Source organism: Lagenorhynchus albirostris, chromosome 10 (assembly GCF_949774975.1).
Source record: "Lagenorhynchus albirostris chromosome 10, mLagAlb1.1, whole genome shotgun sequence".
NCBI lineage: Eukaryota > Metazoa > Chordata > Mammalia > Artiodactyla > Delphinidae > Lagenorhynchus > Lagenorhynchus albirostris.
The window spans coordinates 24,634,741-24,661,914 of NC_083104.1; the positions used below are offsets into that span (position 1 = coordinate 24,634,741).

Genomic DNA, 27,174 nt, shown 5'->3' on the forward strand with positions numbered 1-27,174 from the left:
GAAAAAAGAAAAAAATTAACTCAGAATAGATCATCATAAAGTACAAAATGTAAAGTAATAGAACTTCTAGTGGGGGAAAAAGCATAGAAGGTCTTTGAGACCTAGTAATAGGAAAGGGGTTCTTTGACTTGACATCAAAAACATGCTCCTAAAAGGAATAATTGATCAATTCAGCTTCATCAAAATGAAAACTTTTGCTTTGCAGAAGACTGTTAAGAAAACGAAAAGACAAACTACAGACGGGGAGAAAATATTTATAAACCCCACATCTCAAAATGGACTGGTATCTAGAATATATAAAGAACTCTCAACACTCAACAGTTAAAAAAAAATCCAGTTAGAAAATGAACTAAAGACATGAACAGACATTTTACTGAAGGAGATATATGGGTGGCAAATAAGTACATGAAAAGATGTTCAACATCATTAGCCATTAGAGAAATGCAAATTAGAACCACAAAGATATCCTAGGTATATATATAGCTATTAGGATGGCTAAAATAAAAAATAGTAACAACACTAAATGATGGTGAAGCTTCAGAGAAACTATATCACTCACACATTGCTTGTGGGTATGTAAAATTGTGTGGTATTCCAGGAAACAGTTTGGCAGTGTCTTAAACTAAACATTGCAGTTACCATACGACCCAGCCATTGCACATTTGTCCAGAAGAGTGAACACTTACATTCACACAAAAGCTTGTGCATAAATGTTTATAGTAGATTTATTCCAAATGGCCAAAAACTGGAAGCCACCCAGATGTCCTTCAGTGGTTAAAGTGTAGTACCTTCATGCCATGGAATACTACTCAGCAGTAAAAAGAATTAATTATTGATGTATGCAACAATCTCGAGGAGAATTATGCTGAATGAAAAATGCAAGTCCCAAAAGATTACATACTGTATGATTTCATTTATATAACATTTTTGATATGACAGAAGTATGGACGTGGAGAACAGATCAGTGGTTGCCAGGGATTAAAAATGGGTTTCGAAGGGAGGGATTGTAAGGCAACCGGGTTTGGCTGTCAAAGGGCAACGTGAGAGATCCTGTGATGATGGAAATGTTCCATATGTTGACTGGCTGTCAGTATCCTGGTTGTGACTTTGCACTATAGTTTTGCAAGATGTTACCCTTGGTGGCATCTGGGTAAGGGGGGATGTGGAATCTCTCTTTGTTTGTTCTTATAACTGCATGTGAATCTACAATTATCTTGAGATAAAAAAGTGTTTTTTAAAATATCACACATAATCTTCCCTCCCATCAGTGACCATTTTTGCACTCCTACTATGTAGGAATAGCACAGACCATGGGTTCTACTGCGGGACTCCCTGGGTTTGATTCCATGCATCAACAGGGTGTTCTTGGGCAGGTTTCTTTACATCTTTGTCCTCAGTTTTCCCATGTGGAGAATGGGGAGTAATCACTTTAATGCTAACAATGCTCCTCTCATAGAGTTCTTGTAAGGATTAAGTAAATTGTAATTTATATGTAAATGACATAACAGATTATGATAGTTCTAAGAGGACAAATAAGTGCTGTTGGTGATCTTAGTTGTAACTGTATTAACTTTCATTTGTTATTTCTTTCCTTTTTTTTCTTTCTTTTTTTTTTTTGCGGTACACGGGCCTCTCACTCTTGTGGCCTCTCCCGTTGTGGAGCACAGGCTCCGGACGCGCAGGCTCAGCGGCCATGGCTCCCGGGCCTAGCCGCTCCGCGGCACCTGGGATCCTCCCGGACCGGGGCACGAACCCGTGTCCCCTGCATCAGCAGGCGGGCTCCCAACCACTGCGCCACCAGGGAAGCCCTGTTTTTTTCTTCTAACACAGTTGAGATAATGTCTGTACACATTTGCACATTCTGTTTTTCACTTAAGCCTCAATTTTTTCCCAACAATTAATAAGATTTGAATCTAAAATTAAAAACTTTGATAATTTTTTTCAATGTATTTACAACCAAAACTTCAGACATTAGTTTACTACGTAAACTTCGAAAAAAAAAATTTTTTTTTTTTTTTTAATTTTCTATGTTTCGTTTCTGGTTTGCAGCTTGAACTACTGGACTTGTAGTTCTTTGCTCCTCATATTTAGTTTGCATAGAGTGGACTGGTTGCTCAAGCAGAAGTTTGTCCCAGATATGCTTCCGGTCAATTCTCCTAGTCATTCTCCTGGCATTTCTAACATGACTGAAGGGAACAGTGTCTATTGAAACACTTCCTCTCTGGTTGGGCTAGACCCTCCAGAAGGAAGTGGGGTGACATGTGCAGCTTTTCCAAGCTTTTCCTTGGTCTCGGTTCAATTTGGGATAGGTGATCTGGGGTTGCCTTCACTATGTCTGAAGCATAATTTAGGATACTGTGATGAATGGTATGTCTTAGCTGCTTCAAGCCACTTGCATGGATTGAAGTAGTTTCACACAGTCCTGGGAATTCTTATGTAATATAACGAGTGAAATAGCAGCCTTCTTTGTGAATTCCAGCATCCAACGCTGAAGTCATAGACAAATTGAAAATAAATTGGAATGCGCTCTTTGACAAATGTGAAGACTAAAATAAGCCTAGACAAGAGTAGGCCGTATAGACAAGGGGTATGATTTGGAGCTCAGTTTTCAAAAATAAAGCTGGTATTACATTTTAAGCTTTCCATGATGGAATGGTGATGTCTTAGAGTAAGGAAGCAGCCTCCCTAAGACCCTCTTCAAGGCATTTCATAATTCCAAACCGGGGCTCTCTTCTGGCCTCGGTTTGCTGTTAGACAGTATCTTTTCTTTGGTAGAAGAGAGTTAATGTTCAAGACTGTTTAAATCTTCTGTCATTGAGCTTTTTACCTTTTTTTTTTTCTTTTCAAACATATTTCTTGTTTTTGTTTCTGGATTTCAGCCATAACACAAAAACAACATCTTGGTTAGACCCTCGGTGCCTGAATAAGCAGCAGAAGCCTCTGGAAGAGTGTGAAGATGATGGTAAGGAGCTAGGAAGGTCTGGGTTTAAGGGGCTTGTTCACACATGCAAATTTTAAAGCATTGTAGCAAGGTCAACCGGGTTTCTAACCATGGGTTTTTGAAAGGTAATCCAGTTTCTAGTAAGTGCATTATGGTTTCCAAAAGCAGGAGAGAAATCAGCAAAATTGCTTTCAAAGAATGATTTGTTTAAACATAAAGGCATCCTCAGTTCTCTGTTAGAAACAGAACTTCAGCACAGTCAGAAAGTATTCAAATGTAGATGCAACCTGTGCCTTCAGGAACTTGGAGAAAATTCTAGAAAGTCTCTAGGAATTTAGAAACCAAAGATGCTCTGATCACTCACTTATTGGACGCTAATTATATATTGTGACAGTCTTAGAGAAAAAAAAAATCAGGAACTTTTCTTGAACTCTTCATACTTCATAATTTGATTATTTCTCCAGGTTCAGCATAAAGAAAGCAGATTTTGTTGTGATTGGGAGTCTGTGTGTGATTTAGAGTATATCCTAAATATGAGAAACTCTATTCTTCCACAAAAGAGACTGAGCCCCACTCTCCCTGCTAATTAAAAGAAGAAAGAATCAATTGTCTATAAGAGTTACTATCATAAAAAAGGAAAGTTTATTTCAAGGCTTTGGAATTTCTAATTACTTTTGCAAAAGGAAAAGAAAATTAAGATGGAACAAATGTGTTCCCTTCCAGTCTATCCTAAGTTCTACCAAAATTGCTTTTTGACATGGACGAATTAAAAGGGAAATGGCTTGCTTTGCTACTCATTATTGATTTCTGGCATTTGAATTAGTAGTATAATTTTGAATACACATTTTACTGTAAGATAGTGAAACTTTATTAATTTATCCTATGGGGCAGAATTGATGTCCGTATAAATTTGAGGTTTGTTTGAAAATGTAAGCCCGTAAAATATGATCCTGTCAAAACCTTACACTCCAGACTATATGTGGATCGCAGATTACATTGCGTGTTCACGTTTAGAATTGCGTGTTCACGTTTAGCTGGGTGACTTCAACTGGAAATGCAAATCCTTCTGACTGAGGAGGCATAGCTGAGAGGCTGGTTTTATTTCGGTTGCTGAGTCCTGAAGAAGAAACGGAACCGGCGTGGAAGCTGCATCATTTTGCATGCTTAAGGATAATGGACTGTCCTGATTATTCACATATTCTATTTAATATATAATACAGAGGTGACCAGTTTTCAAAGTTCAGAACATAAAATACTTCCAACCATAAAACTTCTCAGAACAAAATTTAATCTTTATTTGATGCCTGATGATTTTGAAGCCATTTTAGGCCCTCTTATTACCAACAGATCTTCATTGTCAGTATCCATTATAACTATACTGGGAATGTATGAAAATACCTGTTAATATAATTTTATAGATAATAGAAGGCTCCAGTAGCTTTTACAGAGAAAAATGGAGTAAAAGTATTGAGTAGAATTACTGAATGTTTTTCTTAACAATGCTGGTTATTTTTAGTTCTTAGAATTCATGTCATTGGTGTTAATGTTATTCCCTTTGGAACAAGTATGTATTCATACCAAATGCTTAGTAATTGTCCATTCACCATTAGAATTCATAGATTCTTTTTCTGCTAGAAACTATATGTATGTCTGTGTGCCTTTATACACAAATGTTATAAGTATATAACCAGATTATACCACAGTGGCAGGTATCATCAGTTCCCATATTTGCCTTTTCTCTTGCCAGTTACCACAAAGCTGCCTTGTATTGTTTTTTGTTATCATGACACAAAGAAGAATCACATTGTTGGTCACCATATTGTTCCTGTGTTTCTTTCTATTCTCTGTAGGTCACATGCATATCAAATGTAACAGTATGGCATCATACTTATTGTAAAAATGTTCTATTTTCTTTTTCCTATCTCGATAAAGTCAGAAACTAGTTTGGATTTTGATCTTCAGTGTATAAGTCCTGTTGTTATTTCTGTGTTTTAGTAGTTCACTTAGAGGCCTTCTACCTTGCCTTTGAGCTCCAGGCCAGTATTTTAATCTTTAATAACACTGTTTGTCTCAAAGAGACTTTAAACTCATTCTGATTAAAACCCAACTAATGATTCCACCTCCACCCCAAATCTGGTCTTCTGTAAGTATTCCCCATCTCAGTGGAGGGTAAATTCATACATACTTAAGAGTCCCTCATGACGTTTTAGTTTTCTTAACACCCACTTCTAACCCATGTACTACCAGTTGAGTTCACCTTGCCTCCCAAATGTCTCTGGAATCCATTTTCTCCATTTTCTTCACTATCTCTGCCATGCTGGTCAAGGTCATGCTCATCTTCCACCCAGACTCTTGCCCACTCTCCTTCTTGCACCGTACTCAGAGCAGTTTTTTAAAATGTGTTTGTGTTATCACCACCGCCTCAAGCCCTGTTTAATGGCTGTGGTCTGTTCAGTAAATGCCAAGTCCATAGCTTGTGTCTCCAAGCTCTCTGTGGTTCAGTCTCTAAGCTTGTCTGACTCTCGTTCCAACCCATACTCTGTCCTTCATCCCCACGAGTCCTCATCAAGCTGCTGCTCCATGATCATTAGATGTGCAGTTCTCCCTTCTTAGAGTACTCTTACATCCCACAAATAATTATTGAATGCCTTCTCTATGTCCAGTGCATTCTGGGAATTTCAGATGTATCATTGAACACAATAAACAAGAAGCCCTGCTCTTGCAGAGCTTAAATTCTAGTCATTTTTCACTCTAAGTCTTTTCATTAAATTTTGCATAACCTTCAGATGACAGCTCAGGGATTCTGCCCCGGACTTTGCCCCCAAATATGATTAGGTCAATCTATTATGTATCTTAACTTCAGAGAACTTACCATAGTTTTAATTTAATTTTTATCTATGTGAGCTTTGGCCATGTTTCCTTTCCCGGAAGGATAGAGATGTGCCTGTTGGTGCTCGTTTCGACGTCGCTGTCACCTGGCATAGTGACTGGCACATAGTAGTTCTCATTAAAGAATTTTTGAGGAAATGAACGAGTGCCCCCAAAGATATTTTAAATAGTATCCAAAAGGCCATTTTCATGAACGATTTTATGTAAATAAGATTCCCTTCTTAGGAAACAATACCAGTGTCAACCTTATTGTTGGCAGTTGGAGAGTTTTTAAATCAAGAGTTTACAAGGTGTGTAGGGCCGCGTTGGTGACTGGAGTCAATAATCGATTCATTTGTTCATACATTCATTCATCCATTTGAGAAATATTTGGTACCTTTTATGTATCAAAAACTTCAGTGGGCACTGAACGTATTGCGGTAGTGAAAACAGGCTTGATCCCTGTGTTTGTGGAGCTTAGAGTGGAGGGGATAGCCACCCGCTGTGTAGCTGGAGTGACTGTCTATGCCATGATGTGTTGTGTGCTGTCCTGTGTTCTCTTCGCAGTCAAAATAAAATGCTTTACTGACAGCCAGAGACGGTCAAGAATGGAGAGGATCTTCTCTTGTTTTGCTCCCTGAAATTACAGAGAACATTTTCATTCTATTATTTCTGAGCTGTTTGACTTAGAAATCTTATACAAAGTAAGCTCCGTCTCCCACTGCTCCCTTTGGGGCAGCCATGAAGCCTCACTTCCCCCATGTATATATCATCCTGACATAGTTCATTTTTCTAACTCCTTTTGAAAGACGATGAAGTGTAGCTCACCTTAGAACCTGTATTCTCAATTTGACCTCGCCTTCCGTTTTTCAGGCAGCGGTATTACTTATAAGTTAAGTAATTTTGCCTCGCTGATTAGAAGATTATTGAAGGATTAAAAGGACTAATATTGAAAGGTCTAACAGCTTTGTTTGCTTGAAATAAGACCTGTAATAAGTGACTTGCCACGTAAGGACGTTGAAACCGCAAAGGTGTTTGTCATCTTTTACAACCGATCAAACCCTATTTTGCCATGCAAGGAAGTGAGCCATATAATTATGTTGCCAATATCAGCTCTTCCCGTTTTATGATTTACGCTGAGGTCTCGAGTTGAGTAGTCAAGCCAATGAAATAAGCCACAATGCAGGTAAGGACAAAACAAAGTGATGTGTTTGCTGCTGTTTTTCTTGAGGGGAGTTTCTTTTCTTGGTGCTGGTGTCTGAATTTTTCTTTCTCTCTTTTCTGTCTCATTCCTGCTATTCCTTTGGAGAAGAAGGGATCCATACGGAGGAGCTGGACAGTGAACTAGGTAAACCCTCCCAGCCTGCATAACTTGCCCTGGTTGCCTTGGTCCCCAGTGACTTGCTTAATCCCTCTGTTTCTTTAGTTTGCACTTCTCCAATTATGATTTTCATTCCGGCTTAACCACGAAAGGTCAATCGTATACAACCCATGTGTCTGACTGCAGACATCACACAGAGTTGTAATAAGTTGTGTCTACAAAGAAGAAGTCTGAGGGAATTGGGACTAGAATGAGAGTTAGCAGATCAGTGCCGGATACTCTCGTAAATTGAGGAGTAAGAAAAAACAGGGATAGATGCTTGCCATGTCCCTTCAACTCTCCTATAATCTATCTCAGGCTCATTTCTTTATTTATTTGGTGTGGGTGGCTTTCTCCATGGGGAATACAGAAGAGCAAAACAAAAATCTTCCAGACTAGCTGAAAGATCTTAGAGTAACAGCAGTACAGCAATTCCACTGATTAGCTGAATGGGTACTAAGTCCTAGTATTATGTTGTTACTCAGTCACAAGCTGCGTGTTGACTTTGTAACCATAGTGAATGGCTTGAAAACCGGATCCTGGGTTTATATGTGTCATTTTCCTCAGAGTGTGTATGTCAATGGAAATCAAGTCTTGATTAGTCCAAGCTCTTGCAGTTCAGAAATAATTTACATTAGCAGATAATTCCAAACTCTTTTATCTCTCCTCTTGGAATATATTGAATTATATTCCCTGCTAAGTTAAATGTTTTATGTTCAGCGTTGTTTTTTTTTTTTTAATAAATTTAATTGTTTATTTATTTTTGTCTGTGTTGGGTCTTTGTTGCTGAGCACGGGCTTTCTCTAGTTGCAGCAAGAGGGGGTTACTCTTTGTTGTAGTGCGTGGGTTTCTTATTGCAGTGGCTTCTCTTGTTGCGGAGTGCGGGCTCTAGGCAAGCGGGCTTCAGTAGTTGTGGCACGCGGGCTCAGTAGCTGTGGTTCGCGGGCTCTAGAGCGCAGTCTCAGTAGTTGTGGTGCACGGGCTTAGTTGCTCCACGGTGTGTGGGATCTTCCCAGGCCAGGGCTCGCACCTGTGTCCCCTGCATTGGCAGGCGGATGCTTAACCACTGCGCCACCAGGGAAGTCCCGAAAGATCTATTTTTAAAGACGTATAATAAATTGTCCTTGTGGTCATTGTGGTAGGAGTGACTTGAGATTCAACCTGTGTGACAGAACAATTTGAAACTCATTTTATAAATTAAGAAAAAAAGTATCAATCCAGTGATATTAGATAAAATCATTGAAAAAGACAGAACTAGCTTTTCCAGATGAAAAATGAGTGCCTCGATCCTTTGTGGAACCAATTTAAACTACTCTGGCCACCTGACTAATGTGTGTGAGTGCCCACCACTGTGTGTGGGCAGTTGGTGAGATAATTCCATTGTGCATAGGGGCACAGCCTTATTTGCTTCTGTGGAAGCTTGAATGTTGAAGTTTTCAGGAAAGAATCAATTGTCTTCTTTTCTCATGTATCTGTAACATTGTAGAAACTTTCCTGTGCTGTTAAAGACTCTACAAAGTAAGTTTTACTGGCTTACTTACCTTCTTACCTTCTCATGGCCAGAGCCACAGTTCTGGGAGATGGTTTGGTGAAGTGGGAGCTGTCTCTGGGGTCAAGGCAGGTTGCCTAGACTCATATCTGGGTTCCGCCACTTATTTGCTCTGTGACCTTGGGCAAGTCATTCACCTTCCCTTAGCTTCCTGTTCCTTACCTGTAAAGAGGGGCTGAAAGAGGAGCTCTCATTGGGCTTAAGAGGAGACTTAATAATAATATGTCTTAATATTTGCCCCTGAGATCAGCACATGTTATTTTGCCAGTTTTCTGATTTAGTAACTAATTCTTTCTTGTTGGACTTTTCAGTGTTTCCTTATGATACTTTTTGTGTTTAATATGGGGCAGGAGAGCAACATGTATAATAGAAATGGCCCAAATATGTCCTTATTCACAGATAGACAGACAGACACACACACACACACGCACACGCACATGCACACGCACAGTTTTTCCTTGCATTCACTTCAGATGCCTTTGACAAGCTCACTGCCCATTTTCTTAATAAGAGGATCCTAATTGCAAACAATAGCAACTGTCAGGTTTTCAATGAACAGTATAATTGCAGATGTGACAAGGAAACCCTCTCTATAATCTGCCTCTGAGAGGCAGGGGCGGTGGACTTGGGTGTTGGACACAGATCATTTGATTGCAGAATTGTCATTTCTGAACTCTGTTGTCTGGGCTGGGTCACTAGCTCCATTATGCACTTTGGTTTTGCAGAATTTATCACATCTTCTGCAGTAATCTCCCCAGAATGAAAAAGCACTTGAAGAACCTTCTTTTCGAATTACAGAGTATTCATTAGATAGGGAAATGAGATCCCCTCCCAATCAACACTGAATTACAGTGTAGAACCATATCTCTGACTGTGAACATGACTTTCAATCTGTGCCCTGACACAACTCTTGGAACATTTTTCTGCTCCATATTCACTTCCATGGCGATAATTAGTACAACATGAGATTTTTAGTGGTAGGAACAGCAAGCAAGCAGGCCATATAGAGTTGTCCAGTTCCTTTTGGGCTTTCCTAGAACCATTGCCATTAGCTGAGCTTAGGTGCCAGGTGCTGTGTAAAAGGTTTTACAAACATCCTTATTTAGTCTACAGTTGACCTTTGAGGTAAATCCAGGACAAAGATGTGGTTTCGAGATGTTAAGTAGCTAGCCAAACACTAGACTGATAAAACCTTAGGGCTAAGAGGGAAGAGATATGGGAACATATGTATATGTATAGCTGATTCACTTTGTTATAAAGCAGAAACTAACACACCATTGTGTTATATAGTATATATAACTTGTATATATATGTTATATAGTATATATATGTTATATAGTATAAGTATAAAGCAATTATACTCCAATAAAGATGTTAAAAAAACAAAAACAAAAACATAAGGGCTAAAGTTCAGACCAAGATCTGGACAATCCCAAAAGGGTCTGAGCCACCTGAAATCTCGGTGACATCTTGTACAGACTGTTCTGATGTCTGACAGTTGTTAGACATGGGGGTGTGGCTCTCTATGTATCTTTAGAGTAGTTTAGAAAAAAGAAAAAATTTGTAACGCCATCATTTTCTGGGCTTCAGTATTTTCTGCCATTTTCAACTTTTTAGAACCAAATGGCACATTGGAAGACAAACATCTTCTGTTTCTAAATCGATGACCCATTTCTATTTTAAGCTTTCAGAGACTAATTCCTATTATTAAGTTAATCACCACATGGGAAGTGAGAAATCTGTCTTTTCAATTTTAAATGAGTTATAGCTGGAAAAACTGGAACATTTCTGGAGTTTGCTAATCTGTCCCAGAAGATGTGTTTCAATTTACAATCATCCAGAAATACCAGTTGACTGACCTCATGTCTCAACTCTAGTATGTAAATTGTTGAGTAGGTGACAGGGCAAAGCCAGAGGTGGCTTCTTATCTTGCAGCCTCCTTGGACCTCCATCAAAGCGCTTACCCTGTGATGATGTATGAATTGTCTGCCCAGCTGGTGCACTTGTAATTATCTTTGTGTACCTGGCACCTAGCATACCTTCAGGCAGACAGTAGGCACTAAATAAATGTTTGACAAATAAATGGAATGAATTGAATTCTTAATTTTTTCCCCTATTTTATCTGAAGATAATCAGGCCATATATCAAGGTTACAGATTTTGAAAAGAAGTTTGGTTAAACATGATGTGGTCCCCTCACACCCACTCGCTCTTCTGCCCCATGGCAGCACAAGCACATGCGTGGGCACCAATTAGCCTTTTTGTAATCTTCTGATTTCCCAACTCTTTGGAAACGTTTTCCTGGTTCGTTTGCATTTAAATGGCAATTTCCAGCATTGTAAGGGGAAACCATTTCCCAGGCATTTGATTTGCATCCGTCCGCAAGACGCTGTGTACAAAAATGCCAAGTTATATCAACATCTGCACGTTGGCCCTGCCTTGCCTTTTAGTAGCTTATGTCTCCCAGAATCCAAAGACTTCCTTAAGACCTGCTAAGTGTTCTGTTTTGTTTTGTTTAAAAAAAGGAAGCAAAGGGGGGAACCTGTCTCTTTGTTTGAAAACAAATATCAGGTGTAGCAAAAACCATGAAATTAATGTCTCTTGATGTGCAGCCAAATCTGAGCAAAACATAAACTTTAAGTAATTAGCCCTGTGTGTGTATATGTGCACGTGCACATGACTCCATTTCTTACCTGGAACCAAAAAGAAGGGACAGAGATTTAAGGAGAAGTGCTGCTCTGCCTGAAGACTTGTTTAACGACGCAAAACACAATGTAGTTGCTTCTTTCACCGAATTATCTGGTGCAGTGGGCTTTTTCACAGTAGGTTCTTATTATGACAGAACCCACTACTACCTAGTTAATGAAGTTGCAGCCTTTGATATGAAACCTTATGAAGTTCGGTAGAGCACAGGTGAGTTTTCAGAAAGGCACACATATCACCCAATGCCATTTTACCACCACATTTAGAGGAATAGTCTACCCCCTTAGGTAGTGAGTCTTGGAGAGCAGGACCTGTGTTTCTGCTTTCATAGGCACAGCCCCGGTGAAGATGGGCCTGTCCAGATATAGCAATTGAGTTGTAGATGTGTGCAATTCAAAAATCCAACTCCATGTGGCCAGTTTTTATTTACTCGGTAGCATTTTAATTAGGAACAAGGAGAAAATAAGATGCAAATTTTAATTTATTCCAGGGAGAGCAGAAACGGCACTATTGTATCGAAAATGAAAGGAAACATTCATCCATTTTTGCTTGTGTAATAAGGTAGTCTAGCAATAAAATGAGAAAACAGCAAATATTTAAAATAGGAACTAGGCGTTCGAGGCAAAACTTAACTATATTTCCATTAAAATCTCATTTAATAGTTGATTTAGAATGAAGGCACCTGAGACTGCATTTTATTAAGTTTCATTTGCTTGTGCAAAATATCAGTAAAGAATTGCTCTTCGTGTAGAAAAATACACCAATAAAATAATTCTCACTCTTTGTTTTTTTTTTTGGTTAGGATACGCAGTTTTAATTGGATTTAAGGCATTATTTTATGAGTCTTTCTTTTTTTGCCTAACCCAGCTGTTGAAAATCCTTAGGCTCTTCAAGAATATGCTCTTCTTGGTCTGAATGTTCTTTTCTTTTTCAGAACTGCCTGCTGGTTGGGAAAAGATTGATGACCCTGTCTATGGTATCTACTATGTAGAGTAAGTGCCTGTTAAAACACATTTGAGTTTGCACCCTTCTGTAATTATTTACACTTATGCTGAACAGAGTTTGCCATTGTGATAAGGCACAAACAGAATAATAATAGTAACATAATATTAATTTCATAATGAAAAAATATTCAGCAAATCTAATGATGATAAATTATATTATAAAATCCATGAGGGCAGTATTCATGTCTTCTGTTTATCACTGTATTACCAAAGCCCAACATAGTCCTGGCCTATGGCAGGTACTGAATAATAAGTATTAGTTGAATGAATGAGAAAAGCAAGGAGTCAGTACACTGAGTATGGGTTGTTTATCTTCAGGAAAAGAATCAGTTTTGCCTATTTCTTGCCCTGCTTAAGTCTGAAGTTCTCAGTAATCATTTATTTATTCATTCAGACTTTCCAGAAGGGTCAGACAGATCTAAATAATATATGAAACGCTGCCGCAATTAAGAAGGAAATTGAGAACTAGCCTAAGTGGCAAGACTGTGTAAGCCTCTTTGCCTTTACCATACCTGTGGCTCCTGTGTTCCATTTCTAAGAGTCTCAAACCCTCATCACTGCCTCTTTACCATGTACCTTATTCTAGCAAGAGGCATACACTTGGTCCTTTCATCACAGTTATATATTGGTAGGATGATACTCAAAGAAAATAAAAGAAACCTAAGTGGGTAAACATTGAAAAAATGTTTTACATCATTTCCTCTGAGAAAGATGAGTAATAATAAAAGATCTTACAAAAGAAACACATGCCATATAAATGTTCTATCATCAAAATCCTACCTGCCACAATGAAGATAACTTGGAACGCTTTCTATCACTGGAACGCTTTCTATCACTCATGCTGCTAGCAATGAAAAGTTATTCGTATAAATACCCTGGTGATAGAAACATATGATGCAACAATGCCAGGCCATAAAATGCTCAGCATCTTATTGTAAAAAATTACGAGTTCAACATAGCAGGTGTCTTTGGTCAATACTCACATTGCCACCTCTTTACCTAACAGAAGGATTGGGAATGGGGGGCATTAGAAAGGCCAACTTGAATGCCATTTGCAGCAACATGACGCATCTAGAGATTATCATACTAAGTGAAGTAAGTCAGAAAGAGAAAGACCAATACCATATGATATTACTTATACGTGGAATCTAAAATATGACACAAATGAACCTACCTGTGAAACAGAAACAGGATCACAGACATAGAGAGCAGAGTGGTGTTTACCAAGGGGGAGGGGATCTGGGGAGGGATGGAGTGGGAGGTTGGGGTGAGCAGATGTAGCCTTTTACATATGGAATGGATAGCAGCAAAGTCCTACTGCATGGCACAGAGAACTATGTTCAGTATCCTGTGATAAACCATGATGGAAAAGAACATTTTTTTAAAAAAGAATGTATACATATATATATATGTATGTATGTATAACCAAATCACTTTGCTGTACAGCAGTAATTAACACAACATTGTAAATCAACTATACTTCAATAAAAAAAATTTTAATTTTAAAAAATTTAAAAGAGAAAGAAAGGTGATCTTAGTCTTTTCCCTGACCCTCATAAAATTCCTCTGTGTGCCCTACAGATCATTTTTCTCCCAGATATACAGTGGGGCTCCTGTCTAATTGGGGCTTGTTTTGAGTTCTCCCTCAAATAATTTGTGCATCAAAAGAGAAAAAGAATAAATGACTAGTAGCTTTGATGGATAAAGAGACTTGGAGTGAGGGGCGAGTTGTTACCTTACCATACATTTCTCCTCCCTGTCTTCTCAGATCCATGTGCCTGTGAATGTTAGACTATATCTTAGCATGAAATGGCCTACCAGAATTAGGAAATAAACAAGTAGTCCTATAATAGGAATTAAGGGTAGTCGGTCTATCCACCCTACTTGACAAGCCTGGCTTTAAAAAATAAAGCCTGGCTTGAAAAAATATTTTGAGTTCTAAATAATCACATAATAGGAATATTTTCAAACTTCTTATGAAGTATGATTTTGATGAAGGAAAAAAGATAGGAATATGTTTATGCTTGTGTGTCTGTGTACTATGTGTGTATATACATATACATACACTAAATAGGGTGATGGCAAAAAATATGCATTTGGATTTATATATATGTTTGTGTGTGTGTGTGTGTATTTTTATCTTGCCTTGGCCTTATTAGTTTTGGAGCCATCTGAAGTATCTGGGTCTTTGTCACTTTGAACACATCACATTTGCTTAGGTTATCTGCATTTGGAGTCTTTTTGCCTAAGGCTTATCCTTTGAATCCTGACTCCATGCCTATTGATCAGAATAGTTGACAGATGTTGGCAGAGTCCTTCTTTTAACTTGATCGTTTGGGAAATGCTTATGCTTCCGTGAACTCTGTTGTAGAAAGTTACGCAGAATTTCTGGCATTACTTATTACAGACAACACCACATCTTCACTTTAATCTCCTTTTAAAATAATTCTATAATCGACTTCTTGTTGAATTAAAGAAACACCCTCCCGTCACGTGATTCCTTGGGCATTTGGCAGAGTCAGTGGTTATAATCCTGGGACTTGAAAGCAGGCCAGTCTGAGCTTGAATCCTCTTTACTGTTGACTAGTTCTGTTTTGTTAGGTGAGCTGTTTCTTAACTGCTCAGAAACTTCCCTTCCTTATCCATAAAATAGGAATAAAAATAGGACCTCCATCCTAGCATTTATTGAAGATTTTAAAAATAAAATGCATGTAAAGCTGGTAGCACAGTGCTTGGGACAAAAAGCAGTCAGTATATGGAAACCATTCATTTTTGTTTTTATTTGATCGTATCTTCCTAACTGCTTTTTGACACAAGGTGCTCAACATCTCAGACCACCTGCTTTGCTCAGGTCTAATCAAGGGACTTGGACTGATTGGCTTTTTGCTTGTGGGATGCAATGTTTCCTAACTGAATGCAATCTGCCTTCTGCTCCAGCCACATCAACAGGAAGACACAATATGAGAACCCGGTTCTAGAAGCCAAACGGAAGAAGCAGCTGGAGCAACAGCAGCAGCAGCAGCAGCAGCCAGAAGGTTCGCTCTCCCGTGATCTGTGGGCCAAGGAGCTCCGGGCAAAGCCTGGGCGCTGACACCCCCGTGTGGTCAGAACTGGCCACGGGCATCAAGTCCTTTGCCATGCTGGGGACTGGATGTCCTGGAAGGGTGGGGAGTAATGCAGAGCCTCTGCTAGATTCCATACCCTGAACCTGGACAGCTAAAGTGGGGGGCCCAGTTGAAAAGCACCCAAGCTCCACTCTAATTTAGAAAGGGGCTGCCGTTAGATTGGAGAACGTTTCTGATGGTGAAAGAACTACCTTGTGCTCAGTAGCTTTTGCACAGCACCTGGTATCTAAATCCAAACCACTTTTAGCACGTTAAGAGGAGGTGCTGGGTATGGAACTAACTTTTAATTTTAGGAACATTACATATAAGAATCAGAAAACGCTGTTAATTTTCAGTGCTTTTAAAAAACTACAAGTTAGTTCACGCTCTTCACAAAAATATGAACAATTCAGGAGTGGAGAACATATAAGTTCTCCATTTAAGCCAGTGGAGGTCCTGCTGGTTCCCATCCCACTCTCAGCAATAAACACTGTGCAGAAATTTTCTGGGGATGTACAAATATGCATCTTTTTACAAAAAGTAGATCATAATTTATATATATTAATATATTATGTATTTGTATATGTATTAGTTTTGTGACCTGTTTTTGTCACTTAAATATATTTCTTGCACAAATTTCAATGCTACTTAATATAGATTTACCTCTTTTTAACCTTTAAATTTTTTTTAACATCTTTATCGGAGTATAATTGCCTTACAGTGGTGTGTTAGTTTCTGCTTAATAACAAAGTGAATCAGCTATACGTATACATATAGCCCCATATCCCCTCCCTCTTGCATCTCCCTCTCACCCTCCCTATCCCACCCCTCAAGGTGGTCACAAAACACTGAGCTGATCTCGCTGTGCTATGCAGCTGCTTCCCACTAGCTATCTATTTTACATTTGGTAGCGTATATATGTCCATGCCACTCTCTCACTTCGTCCCAGTTACCCTTGCCCCTCCCCGTGTCCTCAAGTACATTCTCTACATCTGCGTCTTTATTCCTGTCCTGCCCCTAGGTTCTTCAGAACCATTCTTTTTTTTCAGATTGCATATATATGTGTTAGTATATGGTATTTGTTTTTCTCTTTCTGACTTACTTCACTCTGTATGACAGACTCTAGGTCCATCCACCTCACTACAAATAACTCTGTTTCGTTTCTTTTTATGGTTGAGTAATATTCCATTGTATGTATGTGCCACATCTTCTTTATCCATTCATCTGTCAGTGGACACCTAGGATGCTTCCATGTCCTGGCTATTTTAAATAGTGCTGCCATGAACATTGTGGTGCATGTCTCTTTTTGCATTATGGTTTTCTCAGGGTATATGCCCAGTTGTGGGATTGCTGGGTCGTATGGTAGTTCTATTTTTAGTTTTTTAAGGAACCTCCATACTGTTCTCCATAGTGGCTGTATCAATTTACATTCCCACCAACAGTGCAAGAGGGTTCCCTTTTCTCCACACCCTCCCCAGCATTTATTGTTTGTAGATTTTTTGATGATGGCCATTCTGACCACTGTGAGGTGATACCTCATTGTAGATTTGATTTGCATTTCTCTGATGATTGGTGATGTTGAACATCCTTTCATGTGTTGGTTGGCAATATGTATATCTTCTTTGGAGAAACGTCTGTTTAGGTCTTCTACCCATTTTTGGATTGGGTTGTTTGTGCTTTTGGTATTGAGCTGTATGAGCTGCTTGTATATTTTGCAGATTAATCCTTTGTCAATTGCTTCATTTGCAAATATTTTCTCCCATTCTGAGGGTTGTCTTTTTGTCTTTTTTATGGTTTCCTTTGCTGTGCAAAAGATTTTAAGTTTCATTAGGTCCCATTTGCTTATTTTTGTTTTTATTTCCATTTCACTAGGAGATGGGTCAAAAAGGATCTTGCTGTGATTTATGTCATAGAGTGTTCTGCCTGTGTTTTCCTCTAAGAATTTTATAGTGTCTGGCCTTACATTTAGGTCTTTAATCCATTTTGAGTTTATTTTTGTGTATGGTGTTAGGGAGTGTTCTAATTTCATTCTTTTACATGTAGCTGTCCAGTTTTCCCAGCACCTCTTACTGAAGAGGCTGTCTTTTCTCCATTGTATATTCTTGCCTCCTTTATCAAAGATAAGATGACCATATGTGGGTGGGTTTATCTCTGGGCTTTCTATCCTGTTCCACTGATCTATATTTGTATTTTTGTGCCAGCACCATACTGTCTTGATGACTGTAGCTTTGTAGTATAGGCTGAAGTCAGGGAGCCTGATTCCTCCAGCTCCGTTTTTCGTTCTCAAGATTGCTTTGGCTCTTCAGGGTCTTTTGTGTTTCCATACAAAGTGTGAAATTTTTTGTTCTACTTCTGTGAAAAATGCCATTGGTAGCTTGATAGGGATTGCATTGAATCTGTAGATTGCTTTGGGTAGTATAGTCATTTTCACAATGTTGATTCTTCTAATCCAAGAACATGGTATATCTCTCCATGTGTTTGTATCATTTTATCTTCCAGGTCACTTATCCGTTCTTCTGCCTCTGGTATTCTGCTATTGATTCTTTCTAGAGAATTTTAAATTTCATTTATTTTGTTGTTCATCATTGTTGGCTGTTTTGTTCTTTTAGGTCCTTGTTAAACGTTTCTTGTATTTTCTCCATTCTATTTCCAAGATTTTGGATCATCTTTACTATCATTACTCTGAATTCTTTTTCAGGTAGACTGCCTATTATACTCTTCATTTGTGTGGTCTGGTGGGTTTTTAGCTTGCTCCTTCATCTGCTGTGTGTTTCTCTGTCTTCTCATTTTGCTTAACTTACTGTGTTTGGGGTCTTCTTTTCGCAGGCTGCAGGTTCATAGTTCCTGTTGTTTTTGGTGTCTGCCCCCAGTGGCTAAGGTTCGTTCATTGGGTTGTGTACGCTTCCTGGTGGAGGGGACTAGTGCCTGTGTTCTCGTGGATGAGGCTGGATCTTTCTGGTTGGCAGGACCACGTCCGGTGGTGTGTTTTAGGGTGTCTGTGACCTTATTATGATTTTAGGCAGCCTCTCTGCTAATGGGTGGGGTTGTGTTCCTGTCTTGCTAGTTGTTTGGCATAGGGTGTCCAGCACTGTAGCTTGCTGGTCGTTGAGTGGAGCTGGGTCTTAGCGTTGAGATGGAGATCTCTGGGAGAGCTTTCACCATTTGATATTATGCGGAGCCAAGAGGTCTCTGGGGGACCTATGTCCTGAACTTGGCTCTCCCACCTCAGAGGCACAGCCCTGACACCCGGCTGGAGCACCAAGACCCTGTCAGCCACACAGCTCAGAAGAAAAGGGAGGAAAAAAAAGAAAGAAGAAAGAAGGAAGGAACGAAGGGAGGGAGGGAGGAAAAGAAAAGTTATTAAAATAAATTTTTTAAAAAAAAATAAAAAGTAATTTGAAAAAAGGAAGAAGAGAGCAACAAAACCAAAAAAACAAATCCACCAATTATAACAAGCGCTAAAAACTATACGGGAAAAAAAAAAAAGACAGAACCCTAGGACAAATGGTAAAAGCAAAGCTATACAGAAAAAATCACAGAAAGAAGCATACACACTCACAAAAAGAAAAAAAGGAAAAACAAAAAGATTATCTATATATTAAAAAAAACGAAGAGAGCGACCAAATCAATAAACAAATCTACCAATGATAATAAACTCTAAATACTAAACTATGATAAACATAAAAGCAGAAACAAATTAGATGCAGAAAGCAAACCCCATCTCTACAGTTGCTCCCAAAGTCCACCACCTCAGTTTTGGGATGATTTGTTGTCTATTCAGGTATTCCACAGATGCAGGGTACATCAAGTTGATTGTGGAGATTTAATCTGCTGCTCCTGAGGCTGCTGGGAGAGATTTCCCTTTCTCTTCTTTGTTCGCACAGCTCCTGGGGCTCAGCCTTGGATTTGGTCCTGCCTCTCTGCGTGTAGGTCGCCTGAGGGCGTTCCTACAGACAGGACAGGGTTAAAGGAGCAGCTGATTCGGGGCCTCTGGCTCACTCAGGCCAGGGGGAGGGAGGGGTACGGAGTGCGGGGCCAGCCTGCAGCGGCAGAGGCCGGCGTGACATTGCACCAGCCTGAGGCGCACCGTGTGTTCTCCCGGGGAAGTTGTCCCTGGATCACGGGACCCTGGCAGTGGTGGGCTGCATGGGCTCCCGGGAGGGGAGGTGTGGAGAGTGACCTGTGCTCGCACACAGGCTTCTTGGTGGCGGCAGCAGCAGCCTTAGCATCTCATACCCGTCTCTGGGGCCCGTGCTGATAGCCGCGGCTCGCGCCCGTCTCTGGAGCTCGTTTAGGTGGCGCTCTGAATCCCCTCTCCTCGCGCACCTTGAAACAGTGGTCTCTTGCCTCTTAGGCAAGTCCAGGCTTTTTCCCGGACTCCCTCCCGGCTAGCTGTGGTGCACTAACCCCTTCAGGCTGTGTGCACGCCGCCAGCCCCAGTCCTCTCCCTGGGATCCGACCAAAGTCCGAGCCTCAGCTCCCAGCCCCTGCCCACCCCAGCGTGTGAGCAGACCAGCCTCTCGGGCTGGTGAGTGCTGGTCGGCACTGATCCTCTGTGCAGGAATGTCTCTGCTTTGCCCTCTGTACCCCTGTTGCTGTGCTCTCCGCCGTGGCTCCGAAGCTTCCCCTCCGCCACCTCCCGTCTCCGCCCGCGAAGGGGCTTCCTAATGTGTGGAAACTTTTCCTCCTCCACAGCTCCCTCCCAGAGGTGTAGGTCCCATCCCTATTTTTTTGTCTCTGTTTTTTCTTTTTTCTTTTGCCCTACCCAGGTACGTGGGGAGTTTCTTGCCTTTGGGGAGGTCTGAGGTCTTCTGCCAGCGTTCAGTAGATGTTCTGTAGGAGTTGTTCCACATGTAGATGTGTTTCTGATGTATTTGTGGGGAGGAAGGTGATCTCCATGTCTCACTCCTCCGCCATCTTGAAGGTTTCCTACCTTGTAATTTTTAATGACTGCATATTATTCCCTTTTATGAATCTCTGCACTTCATTTAGCCATCTGTTTATTAATAGATGCTTAGGTGTTTCCTCATTTTTCATTGCAATCTTTAAAAATAATAGGCTTAGTACCCCTTCAATGTAATAAGTGAATATCAGGTATATGTATATCAAGTATAATACTTCTCTTATTATAATATTGAATATAATAAATATAGACCATAGCATGGAAGTTGGCAAACTTTTTCTGTAAATGGCCATATAATAAATACTTTAGGCTTTGCTATTCATACAGTCTCTATTAAAACTGCTCATCTCTGCCCGTATGGTATGAAAACAGCTACAGACTATATGTAAACAAGTGGACATGGCTGTGTTTCAGTAAAACATTATGTGTGAACACTAAAATTTGAACCTCATGTAATTTTCATGTGTTACAAAATATTCTTTTTAGATTTTTTTCAATCATTTAAATATGTAGAAACCATTCTTGGCTTACAAGCTTTATAAAAATAGACATTAGGACCAGTTTGGCCTATAAGTCATAGTTTGACAACCACTGCTATAGACCGTATTTTAGAGAGAGTGTGTTTGTATGTGTCTATGTGTGTGTGAGTATACTTACCCATTGAAAAGGTCTCCTTTCTACCTTAATCTCTTTCTATTTAAAACTTTTTAAAAAATTTTTTATGAGTTTGGGGAATGGGAGTGTACAATTGATATATGAGTGTTAAAATTGATGTACATATACATCATTAGCTTAGCTGGAAAAGTGACTTTGGGGTAGATCTCAAGGGTCACTCGTAGTGGGTTATTTCTGGGCCTCCAAAGTGAGTACGACTTAGGACTGAGGAGTTTTAGTAATGGGTCCCATTTGGGTTTGAGAGATGATAGGGGATCTCACCTTAGTAAACTGCTACAATCCACCTTCACTGCCCAAGACAAGCAGGGTTCAGCAGCCCAGCCTAGGTCTAAATTGCATTAGAGAAGTTTCTCCCATACTGGGCCAGCTTTAGTTAACTCTGTATCTTTCCTGATATTTTTTACTTGGTCTCACTTTGTACTCTCCAGCCAGAGAGAGCTGGAGATTTTATTAGTTGTATTTTTATTGGTTGTATTTTTGTCCTCAAAGATCTTAGGAGAAAGCGACAGAAACACACACACACACACACACACACGCACGCACGCACACAGTGGGAGGGACCTTATTATCCTTAACATAGAGTGGGGTTAGGTACCAGTTTCTTTTCATTCGAAGCTCTCTGCTTCTGGTTTTATAGGTTTGGGTAGTTTTATAATGAAGAAGAAGGTGAATCCTAAGTAAGGCGACCTACGTAAGTAATCTTAAGTAAGCAAATGGAAGGAAAAATAGCAAACTGTTTCTTGTCTTCTTGTAGAATGGACAGAAGATCATTCATCGCTCGTGCCTCCTATTATTCCAAACCACCCCCCAAGCAATCCGGAGCAGGCCAGAGAAGCTCCACTTCAGGGTAAAGTGTTTTTATAATTGCATCCTAATTTGGCTCAAAATTTTAACTTTTTTAGAGAAACTTTAAAGAGTGGAATCTTGTAACACCCAAGTCATTCCAAAGAATTGTTCCTAGACAGTTCTTTGTTGTGGGCTGTCCTGTATGTATTGTAGGACACTGAGCAGTGTTCCTGGCCTCTACCCACTAGGTGCCAGGAGAATCCCTCCCACTTTGTGACAAACAAGTCCCCAGATATTGCCAAATGCCCCTGGGGGGGGGGAATCATCTTAGAGTTGTGAATCCTTGATTTCGAGACCACAGATATTTAATATTGTGTTAAATAAGATACACTGAAAATTCAGCACTAGATATTTCAAGATTCTAGTCAACGTATTTGCCTTTGACTAAGATTTTCTTGTAAATGTAAAGTGGTTTGATATTATTGTGTTGTAAACTCTAACCTCTATTCTTGCTGCAGTTTGGGCATTTATGCATGTTTTACATCGCTTCACTGGGTCTCACTTATTTACATTCACAAGTAGTATGCATCCCCTACAGAGATTCCTTTTTGAAAATTGGAAGCTCCAGAATCTTGCTACTTTCAGGCCTCATTACTCTTAAGGGATAGAAAAGGTTTGGGGTTTTTTTGTTTAGTTTTTTTCTTTTAAATAAAAAAAATAGAACAAGCAGCATATTTGATAGGGTTGGGGAGTTTGTGTTACAGAACCATGAAAAAAACTGTAAAATTTGTGTTCCTTCTCTCAACATTTTAAAAGAAATAAATAATTGTGTCAGACATTAAAAGATAAGTAGAATAACTCTTTTCCCTAATTTTCATTCCTCCATTGTAATTTTCATAAGAAAAATTGTTTCCCCTTTAGCTGATATTGTCATGAGATTGGTATTAATATCAACTTATGTAAAATCATTTCATACTTTTCTATGATGTTAATGGTTTTAATACAGATAGAACATAGAAGATAATAACATTAATTCATATCAACATGATTGGGGCCTGCTTTGTATTTTTTTAAATATGAAATTCCTCTGTGGCCTCATGTTGTCTTATTTTCCTGCTCATGGTAAGTTAGCTACACTAACTTTTCAGTTCCTTGAACCTCTTTTCAATTCCTTAAATCAGCAAAACTATGGACCACATCAGGGCCTTTGCATATGCTGTTCCCTGTGTGCAGCTGTCTTTTCCTCCCACTCTTTGCTTTGCTAACTTCTACTCATCTAAGGTTTTTGCTGGATTCCCCTGTCTTATTCACTCTTCCCATCCTAAACTTCTTATTTCTAGAATTTAACTGTTGATAATTAGTGTTTATTTGTGTTTAATTATCTAACAATAGTTTCCTCTTCAGACTTTAAATCCTATGGAGGCAGGAGACTGGTTTTATTTCCCACTGGGGGATACCCCGAACTAGACCTAGTCGCCTCTGCTAAATTTATTATTGTGTGAAACAACGTATGTACATCCATGATAACCAGCCTAGCTTCCTTAAAGAATTGTCTTAGAGATTAAATCAATTAAAGCTTTAAAGTTTCAGGTTCTACGTGCCACATGCTTAGTGCACCAGCTGAGTTAAGAGTCCACATGGAATTGATCTCTATTAGGAACTTTATCTCAGATTCTTCTCTTGTTTTAGGCCTTTCTTTCCTTTTCTTTTTTACTTTAGTCCTCTAGGCTCCCATAGTGGTTAGGGTTTGGGAGAGGCTCACTGAACTCCCTGTGGGAACTAGTCATTATTCTTAAAACCCTTCTACTCCATAGTCTCTACATAGATTCTTGTCTTTCACATATAGTCATATCTTTGGAATATAATGGATACAGAAGCCAGTTTAAATCCATACCCTTTGACTCCAAGCTGCAATTGTGAGAAACATTAAATTGGATATTATCATCATAGGTTACAACTCTCAGTTCCCTGCCTGCTGGTTAAGCATCCTGGTCTATGTTCCTGACAGTACTCTCAGGAAGAAGCTGTATAGCTAATAGGGTTAGATTGTTTGATATCAATTTTGCTAAGTTCACTGCTCAACTAAACTTGCTTCTGATCAAGAGTGTACTTCTCATCCCAGCAAATGATAATTTTAAAGAGATCTGCTCTTGGGAAATCTCTCCATCTTCCACGTTAATACTCAGAGAGAGATTTTTGTAGCTGCCCGTTTACCCCACCCACCTCACCCCCACCATCATCAAAATAATAGCCTGCATTTATTGAGCTCTTTTGTGCAGCAGCCACCTCCCTAAGCACTTTACCTGTGTTATCTGTCCACAGTTCTTCCTTACAACCATCATGTGAATGTTGAGGTTGGTACCCTCATTACCTCCACTTATGCATCCGACCCTCAGGCAGAGAGAGGTTTAGTAACTTGCCCAAAGCCACACAGCCAGGAAGTAGTAGAGCACAGATTTGAACCCTAGCTGTCATTAGGAACAGCTTAGCTTTTGGCTAACACCTTTTTGTTGTAGTTTTTTGTGGGTTACTTCATTGCATAGTCTCAATGTGTGCCATCCAGTTTGGCTGCTACTGGCTACGTGATACCAGTTAAATTCAAGTTCATTACAATTAAAAACTCAAAAATTCAGTTCCTCGGTTCCACTAGCCATGTTTCAAGGGCTCAAGAGCTGCGTGTGACCAGCAGCTGCCATGTTGGACAGTGCAGGTACAGAGCATTTCCTGCGTCACAGGACGCGCTCTTGGACAGCACTAGTGTAGGGTATTCAAACAGTATTACCAAGAATAGTGCAGCTTGGCAGAGAAGCAAGCACCTATGGTTTATTCAGGAATAGATGTTTGGGCCGAGACCCAGAAGATCCTGATTCAGTGAGTCCAGGGCAGCCCCTACATCTTTAAAAAGTTGCCCAGGTGGTCCTCACACATAACCACATCTACAAGTGGTGACTAGTAAAGAGATTAGCATCGCTTAGAAAATGACACGTGCCACAGGGCTGCAGCAGAGAGCTCCACATTCCACTGCTTGTGGGTAGAAAAGCATTTCTTTTCCAAAACTACAATAACTGATGATCTACCCATACATAAAATGTAATAAAATGTGCATAAATGTGAAACCCTCTGATCTTCCCTCCCTAGTTAAGTGTTGAAACAGGAAGTCAGTGGTGTAATTTCAATGTCTTCTTCATGTCTCTTAAGCTGAAAACATTCTGAGCTCAAAATATGCTAATGGCTTTAAAACATTTCATTCAGATAATCTGCCAGATACATTTTTACATTTTCTAACTTTGCCTATAATCGGGGTGGGAAACTTACACACTCAACCACCTCTTTCTGCCTTCTCAACGACACGTTAAATCTCATTTCTTTGGGTTGTTGTTCATTCATTCATTCAGCACACGTTTTTGGAGCACATACAATGAAACAGGCTACGTTCTACACACTGGATATACAAGCAGAAATCCTTATGGGGTTTCCATTTTAGTGTTGTATGGGTGGGCATGTGCAGTGCCCCTCCTGCAAGGGGCTGGGGAGAGGGAGACAAAACCCCCAACCAATAAGTAAGATGTATACTGCGTGGGATGGTGGTAAATGCTAACAACAGAAATGAAGCAGGTAAGGGGGATTGTGAATGTTGAAGGAGGTATTGCAGTTTTTAATACGGTGGACAGAGAAAGCCTCACTGAGAAGGTGATGCTATTGATGTCTTTGCATAAGTGAAATACATTTCCCTTCGAGCTCGCCCTAGTAGCCTCTGCCTCAAGAATGTCTGCTATTCACATATCCCAAAAAGGAAAATTTGGGGGTTATCTCAACGGTCCTCGATTTTCCATCTAGTAATTACCATAGCAACTGTTTGAGTACAAGCCCTGGCTGCGCTTGACATCACCTCCCTGGCGCTCTGGCAGACGACTTCGCATGGTGAATCCTGCTAGGTCTCACCTTTCATTAGCCACGGTGACAGGGCTGTAGTTTGGTCATGCTTCCCACCAGCCTTGGGACTGCTCTAGAGAGGAGGAGGTGAGTGAGCAGACCTGTGACTCCAGGCAATTTAAAACAGCCTTCTTAAGAGCCAGAAACTTTTGAAGTGTGCAATTAAAGATTGTATGTATGCCCAGAGACCTTTTAAAAAAGATACAGCTAACCAAAAATAACTTTCCTTCCTGGGTGCCAGCCTGGTAGTACAGGGGTATATAGAGACATGGAGACTTTTTCTCCTGTTCGTTTGTTTTATTATTTTTTAATTTTTATTTATTTATTTATTTGTATAACATTTTTGATAGAAAAGAAATAGGGCATGTGGAGAAGCTGTGGTCAGGGCGGGAGATGGGAAATATAATTAGGAGAGTTGAAAGAGTCTGAGCATAGAATGATGTTCACTCCCCGGGGTAATCAGGGAAATTCCAATGAGCTTCTTAATTACAGAGAAATGCCCAAACCCAAAATAAAATTTTGGGTTTGTGTACAAAATGTTATTTGTGAATGTTATCAAGAAAACTCAATAAATCCTTAGGTAGCATGTTTGGAAGCTGTATATCTATTAATTTATTTTAAACAAGACAACTGAATTTGGAGCCATCTGGCTCTTGTTACTGTTTTGTTTAGTTCAGGTTTTTTTCTTTTTCCTTAAATATTCTAAGCCACATGTCCTAAACATTTTTTAAATATTAAGTTTTAGCAGCAGACATATCTAGGCAATTCCACAAATTGTTAAACGATGCAAATGAACAGGAAAAATCAGGTGAATTTTAGAATTCAATTCACAGTAGAGTTATGACTCTTTAATTTTTAATATAGTGATTCTCCATTTTTATCAAGTTATTCTTTGTGACTCTACTATGTCTCCTAGTATTATCTATTTAGTTTGAGAATGAATTTTCTGTTTGTCTGAAAGCTAAAGTTTTTGCTTAATTGGTTTTATAAGTGGAAGCCAAGCACAGGGCAATATATTGGAAGCCATACTGGAAAATATAAACGATGACAAAACAGAAGACAACAAGCAAAGACCCGCTCCTCTTTCTCTGAAGAACTTCACGTAGCTTGTTGTCAGACTACATGAACTAAAACTAGGGATCCATGTCAGACGATGGACACCAATGTCATCCTTCTCTTACATTTTCTTTTGGATCTTTGTGCTGACACACTATGTACCCTAGCCCCCTCCTTACACAAAGGGGCCTAGGAACTCCCTTAGTACTGAAATCAAGAGAGGACTTTCTTAGGGCACCTTTGTGCCCACATGCCCCAGCACAGGAGCTTGGAGAAGTTATCTCTAAGTTCTT

General features: G+C 39.6%; 1 protein-coding gene across 18 annotated transcripts in view; it reads left to right on the forward strand.

The window, feature by feature from the left end:
- MAGI1 (membrane associated guanylate kinase, WW and PDZ domain containing 1) overlaps positions 1-27,174 on the forward strand; it is a 621,597-nt gene that overhangs the window by 509,019 nt on the left and 85,404 nt on the right. For 9 of the 18 annotated variants that reach the window (XM_060161414.1, XM_060161399.1, XM_060161402.1 and 6 more), the window contains exons 6-10: positions 2,880-2,962; positions 7,119-7,157; positions 12,355-12,412; positions 15,362-15,459; positions 21,861-21,953. In XM_060161414.1, the coding sequence (XP_060017397.1) occupies positions 2,880-2,962; positions 7,119-7,157; positions 12,355-12,412; positions 15,362-15,459; positions 21,861-21,953 (371 nt within the window). The remainder of the gene's footprint in view (positions 1-2,879; positions 2,963-7,118; positions 7,158-12,354; positions 12,413-15,361; positions 15,460-21,860; positions 21,954-27,174) is intronic. The other 9 variants (XM_060161416.1, XM_060161418.1, XM_060161400.1 and 6 more) reach the window with 2 other exon arrangements.